At 35.7% G+C, this 7143-nt stretch overlaps 1 protein-coding gene across 2 annotated transcripts in view; it reads right to left on the bottom strand.

Moving 5' to 3' along the window:
* Positions 1-2073: 2073 nt before the first annotated feature.
* The window catches only part of GTF2A1 (general transcription factor IIA subunit 1), a 29184-nt gene continuing 24114 nt past the window's right edge, over positions 2074-7143 (bottom strand). For both annotated transcript variants that reach the window (XM_054199979.1, XM_054199978.1), the window contains exon 9: positions 2074-6236. In XM_054199979.1, coding sequence (XP_054055954.1) covers positions 6129-6236 — 108 coding nt within the window. In that variant the 3' untranslated portion in view covers positions 2074-6128. The remainder of the gene's footprint in view (positions 6237-7143) is intronic.

The raw sequence follows: 7143 nt of genomic DNA, 5'->3' as shown, positions 1-7143 counted from the left end.
AAAGTCTTCGTTCCAAAGGGGAAAAAAAAAGGTCATGAACCCACTTTTCTGAATGTTCTATAGCCACACTGGAGGCCAAAAGTAGTTCAACTGCAGTTCGTTTGGCTGTACTAGAGATGTCATTACATCCGAAAGGATTAGAGTGGTTTTGGCATAATCCCATTAGTGGCGAAAAAAATAGTTTGAAAAAAAGAGTGACAGAGTCTGCTTTGAAAACAAGTGGCAGGACCTTCAGTCTTTAACGGAGTATTTTACAAACAAAAGTCTGTGTTAAAAAAAACAAGAAAACCAGAACACCAACTCCAAAGCTGATACGGTTTAAGATAAATTGTAAGGAATGATACGTGGTTGAAACTACACAGGGACATCCTGAAAGCTATGCTAATAATCCAAGATTCTTATGCTCTCGTACCTCTACAATTAAAATAATAAATCCATAAAGAAATCATACTCGTAGGAAAAAATCAGGTATTTTCAAATACACTTCATTTTGCCAAAAAAAAAAAAATCCTTGAAATACTTCATTCATGTACAGCTGGGAGAGTACAATTAACATTCACAATTATAATGTTCACACTTTTCCTTACAGGGATGAAATCCAGCTTTTTGTGGTTTGTGTTTTCTTGAGTTTGCTACTAATTTGTTACCATTCTGCTTTCCTCTTTTTAGGGTCCTTTTGAAAATGTGTTTGCCAGAACAACAGGCCATTATTCCAAGCTGTTTTTTTCTTGCACAGCCTGCAAGCTCAGTAGCGATGATCTTTTTTTTGGTAAAACATCATAATCTCTGATACTTATTTATCCTGAATCATCTCCAAATCCTTTTCGAGTTGACAAGTAAGGCAAATTTTCTGGGAAAAGCAGTACTGCTTTTTTTTTTTTAGACTTGCCCGAGTGTTGAGGGCTGGAAGGCAAGAAATGTATTAGGGGAAAAAAACCCCTTGAGTATTATAAAAAACCCCTCACTCATCATGATTCTTGCTTTCCTGTGCCTTTAAACCACTATAGCAAGAAGATTACTTCAAAATCACCGCATTCCAAAACACAACGCCCCATACAAGCAGTATAGCCTATAGCTTACATTCTTTCCAATTATACTGAGAATTTCAAGTTCAAAATTGAGGTTTAAAAATAAAGCACAAGACACTGCTTTTAGTCAGAAACTAAAAAGATGCCACCTGCTTACACTAGAATGCAATTCTCTCAAATCAGTTTCACTGGTGAAGGTGAAAGCTTTATGGTCAGCTGGCTCTCGTCCAAGAACTCTGTATTTTACTTCTCGATATCGTCTTTCATTTCCATTTACAGGACTAACACCCAGATGGCCGGACCAAGTTACTCAACCCATTCTGTCTCCAGACCCAAGTCTCAAGTTACCATAGGGAGAAAATTCTTAAATATGGACCTCAAGATTAAAGTATGATTTTTATACCATTGTGATGATGTTAGATGGAAAGTCTACAAGGCAAACTCAACAAGTAGGTAACAACAGCGAAGTTACCTGCGAGTGATGAAAATAAATTCAGAATCTTCAGTCATTAAGACTCATCTATTAAACAAATGCACATGCAAGATAGTAAATGAAGTGGCAAACATTTTTAAATAACATCTTTAATTAAAGTTTTTGCAAAGGCAAAATATTAAACTTAAAATAGGTCTTAGTACATCAAAATACTAAGTTCTCTAATCGTATTCCAAGCATGGCCTTTGAAACATAATATCCTGTATATCACAGAGGAGCAACCTTGATCTGCAATTGTACAGAATGAATTTTACAAACATAATAAATATATTTACCCCCTTACACATAACAGTATATATGTACAACAGCAGTTGACAATAGTAGCTCAGAACAGCAAAAAAGGATATTCCCCCACTCCGTAATCTATTGGTACCCTATGCACTCTGGAACACGTCTCATTGGATGACTGTCCATACAGCTAACCCAAGGTAGTTCTTCCTGTTAAAAAAAGCTCCTTTTGTTCCACAATGTCTAATCCACCAAATAATAATTAAAAGACACACTGCATGAACTGCCTGAAAAAAGTAGACAACAGGGAAACCAACGGACTGGTTTGGTTTTTGTTTTTTTTTTTTTTTACACATCTCCCAACCAATCACAGCAATGGGAAAACGAGACTTTAAGTGCCAGACACCAATACATAACAATGTGCAACTTTCTTCATCTTGTAGAGCCATTAATCTCAGAGTCTGAAGAGCACTCTCACTTCAGTTGGAGGTGCGCGGGTGGGGTGGGGTGGCACACAACAAACCCCACGATGCTGCGTAAGGCAGTGTGCATCCAGCGTGCGTTATTCTTGCTGCGTTCTATTAGGAAGCTTTTGCTTTGGGGGAAGTTTTGGGGGGCTTTATTGTTTTTAAGGGAGCTTTTACAAATTGAAGAGACTGAATCAAAAGGAACTTTAGCTAACAAGGTCTCTAACTCCTTCACTGGAATTAAGACATTTTACTCTGGTAGTGTTATGTGGTGGCATTACTACTGCTAACTGTCAAGCGGTGGAATTATTTTCACAGACTCAACGAAGCTTGCTTTAACACTTCTAATTGTGCAGCAGAAATAGAAAACAATGTTTATAAAAAAACCTGTTACATGACATAACATGGTCTTTGCTCTTTTCTAGAAACTGTGCTTCAGAATCACATATCGTAGTCTTGGAAATAAACTCTGACCACAATTATCAGGTTAAATCGTGTTTAGGAAACTGAATGATGTTGAAATGCAACTTGTGAGTACAATGCAGGAACAAGGAGTATGAAGCCTCAAAGAAATCTTGTCGCTAACCAGCAACTGAGGGGGAATAAAAACATATTTTATTTAAATAGTCCAATATAAAGTCCCTTATGTGACTAAATTCTCTATTATCTCCTCAACAGAAAACATATTTCAATTTGTTTTCAACTTAGATGTTTTTAAATGATTGCACACACTAAAACCCAACAGAATTAGAGAAAAAAGTTGCTTTTCTGATTGAAGCACTGCAGGAAATTTACTCTCTCAAGAATCAAGAAAAAAGCATTGTCATACTGGCAAAACAGGTATTCTGCAAAATGAAAAGGCACGAGACTCCCAGTTTTGCCCAGTTGCTCTACAAGTCTCCATCAGCCATCGTAGTTATAATTATGAAGTTGTCTTTCCCCATTTTTTCATCATAAAAAGGTGCTCCATCATCTGTGCAAATTTTAACATAAGCCCTCTTGAAATTGTTAATCGTTTCCATAATACTGAACTATTTAAATGGGGGAAAAAAAAACAAAAAAAACCCAAAAAACCCAAAAAGACCACAAAAAGCCTTTTTTCCAAGGCAGGGGTAGGGGGGAAGAAGTCATTTATGAATTATGAAGACGGGAATCCCTTGCCCTCTGAAAGGAATGGTTTCTCTTTGGAACCTAATGAAATGGTCTGTTCAGTTACATTGTTAAAACCATGATTAAAAATTCAAGTATAATAATAAAATTAAGCAAACTACAGTCTTACAGCAAGCTGCTACAATAAAATGAAATTAAAACATGCTTTTTGATTTAAAAAAAGGAACACTTGATGTAGCAATAAGAGCACAGTTTGGTATGTTCATGTTTGACTGGCTTTCCGAAAACTTCACAGGTATTTGTATTTGAAGACAAAACTTCTTATTGAAGAGCATACCATACAATTAGCTCGCAAGAAACTGTGCAAGTTCAGAAAGCTTCTAACATCCTTTGGAACAGGCTAAGCTGGAGTTACCTTTAAAGTTCTGCTATCCCTTAAAAATAAATAAAAAGGCTATGCAGCTTCTAGTATATGTATGTGGGTGGAAAAAAATCACTAATATACAAAACCAAAGTACAAATCTGGATTCCAGTAGTATAAACAGGAATCTATAGCTGAAGGGATTTTTTTTTTTTTCCTTTTATTGGTTTGCTTGTGCAGCGTTATGGGAATTTTTCTGAAGTCCACTACTTAAGACTTACTGGTAACAGATATGGAAAAGGTGAGGGAAGGAAATAGTTGGTACATTACTGATTTCATTGCGGTTGCACGTAGAAGTGTCAACAGTGGTAAAGAAATAAAACACCTGCTTTGTTCAGAAGAAAGCAATCACCGATCACTTAGAGATACCTTGAAGCCCCAAACCAAAAAACGCACTCTAAATGAAGATTCCATTACTTAAGAATGAATTAGAAGAAATATCAATTAAGTTTTCATAAAGCTTATGTATGTAGATGGCTTACTAACACCATATGGCTCAAGACACAGCCTACAGGCAGTTTTAGTCTGTATCAATGAGAGCACAGATCTACAAAATCACAGAGAAAACAACCCTCTTTACGATGTGTTTGGAGTTTTCTACGTACTACTGAGACTATGAATGCATTTGGAGGCAGGTAAATCAGAGAGAATGAAAATTAGAGCAGTTGTTATATACTGCTAAAATATACTTGTGACTTTGTTAAATGATGTTTAAAAAGTTTCATCCTCAAGCAAAAAAAGGTCAGAAATCTTGATTCAAATGTCTGCTTCTGAAAGTCTTCCCCAATTTAATTAAAATTATCTTTGCTGCGTCCTTTTTTCATCATCTTTCCAATGTAACGTTGGCATTTTTTTTTGTAATGGTGAACCATATGAACATTCCTTCCTCAACAGTTTCTGAAGTATAATGCCCATTCCCTCTCCTCGTTCAAAAGCACTTCCAAAAGCAGGGTTTGCAAGAATAACCTATGCATGAAGAAAAGGTGTTCACTCCTCAGGAGAGGAAGAGAAGGAGGGGGGAGCAACCTTGTTGCTTTTCACAAAACAAAAACAAAAAAAAACACCAACAAAAAAAAAAGCCCAAAAAAAACAACCCCACCACAAAACCACACCTCTGGAAAAGGCAAGTGAGAAAGTGGCTACACAAGGTTTAGTGCACCTGAACTGCTTCACTTTCTGTTACCAAAACAGCCTAAGGATACTCTAACAAAATTTGTGTTCTGAAAGCTGCGCAGCTCTCTTCATGAGATCACATGCCACCTGGAAACTTTAGAGAGATTAACTGCTGCAGGTAACTTATGGCTACTCTTTTTAGTAAAGCGTATCTTTGATTAAGAGTTGCAGCCAGGATGTTAGAATTTTTATGTGATTTTCTGTATTAAAAATTCTTGTGGTCTGTTGAATTATTTGTGGATGTCTGGACTACGTCTGTAGTAAGCAGGTGAAGGAATGCATCTATTATGCCATTACCTGCACATTTGATTCAAGAGGTCGCCAAAGCCTTTTTAAAAAAAAAAAATTAAAAAAAAAAAAATCAATGAAAACTATATAATTGGTTTCAGTTCAGTGATGCTGAACCACCACCAAACAGCAAGAACATAATTAACAAGTTAAGCAATTTGACTTTCATTGGGGGGAGCTACAGGTGCTTAGTATTTAAAAAATACAGCCCTAAATAAAAGGTATCACTTACATGAAATTAAAATAATTTTGAAATATAAATGATCATTTTACCATTTTGTAACTGCTAGGAACAACAACATGTTTATGGGGAACTGAATTGAAAACAACAAATAGATATAATAATAAATGAGCATATCAGAATTAAAAATATTTTCCTTATACAAGTTATTTAAAATTTAACACCTTAATTCTTACCCTTCTGTACAAAGCTTGCACGCAGTTTAAGTAACATTCTGACCATCCTCACTACCAAAAGGAAGTGTTCAAAGCAAAGATTTGTACACACAATAAGCATTTTCAGATTAATAATCTATCAAAGGGAAGAGTTCCTTCAATCAGTGGAAGAAGTATTTTAAAATCTTAAATCAAGGGAAGAAGGGGCAGGGGGAAGGAACAAAGCCTTACATGCTAAATACCAGCTGTAGGTACCTGTATGTAGAATTGATAATTAAGGTATTCCTAACACACAAAACCAGCTCCCAGACAATGCTATATAGCTGCTACAGTCCATGGCTTGCTCATCTGAAGTAGTGTCTTTGTTGCCACATTTTACCTTTGTTCCAATACTTTTGTTTATTGTTTATTTCTGATGTGCAGATACACATTTTGATTGGAGTATACGTCCAAGTCTCAACCTTTCCTGCTTTTGATTTTTTTTTTCCTTTTACATGAGTTTTTTTGTTTTGTCTTTTAAAACTTCACCATTCTGCGTCCCCAATGGCTTTGGAAAATACATAATCTCTTCCGTTAAGATTCATGATGCCATCTTTGAGATGAAATTTCCATTTGTTTTTACTTCTATGAATCTAAAAAAAGGGAGAAAAGTTGAACTATTACTTTGCATCAGAAATAGGTAATAATGCGTAAGTAAATTGTAAGGGCAAGAAAAAAAAATGAAGGTAACTATTAGACATACATTACTGAACTACTACAAACATCTTGAAAATCAATTCCACATTTAGCTACGAAAAACAAAAACTAATTATGAATATAGTAGTTTTCATTTTTTTTTAAATCAGGGACAGCAACTGTCACAAAACCATGCAAGCACAGAGGCATTACAAAATCCAAAGGATATAGCACATTTTTAGAGGTGGTTGGAAAGGAAGAAGGGAAATACATCCACCTGTCTGTCCTGCTTTAACTTGATTAAATTATCTTTGATTACGACAGCCATGAAACTCGAAAGCCAGAAACCCCATTTCAACCACTGTAATAGAATGACTAACATCTTAAACTAGCCCTGAAACGGTCAAACACCAAGTTTTATTATTTGCACCTCTTGTCTAAACTCCATTCTGCATGAAACTAGTTTGATTATGTTATGTATAGATAGATAGCAGGCCTACTCAGCTTTCTACTTCTAGTATTAGAGTTTGACTCTGGGCTTCCCAAAGTTAAGTCTTGGTTACAAGGCAAGTGGATTATTTACACGGTTTCCAATCTGAAACTCTCTGTGGTACAAAGTGCACAAGCTGATAGAGAATATATGTACTGGTCTTATATTCTATCATTTCTCTCAACAGTTGTTGTATGTGATTTACGTTCCAATTCTCATCGTAAAGTGTCAAGTGAGAGACGTAATAACTCCAGTATTGAAGATGAAGGCGGGAAGCTTCAACTTTAACCTATAGTCTTCCTAGTTAAAATATTGTCCCTTTTAAGGCTTTGTTTAAAAGCCTTAAAGGAGAAGTTACAGGAGCCTGTGACATA

Source organism: Rissa tridactyla, chromosome 4, assembly GCF_028500815.1.
Source record: "Rissa tridactyla isolate bRisTri1 chromosome 4, bRisTri1.patW.cur.20221130, whole genome shotgun sequence".
Classification (NCBI taxonomy): domain Eukaryota; kingdom Metazoa; phylum Chordata; class Aves; order Charadriiformes; family Laridae; genus Rissa; species Rissa tridactyla.
Note: the sequence above shows the minus strand (reverse complement) of the source record. Positions and strands in the feature narration are given on the sequence as shown.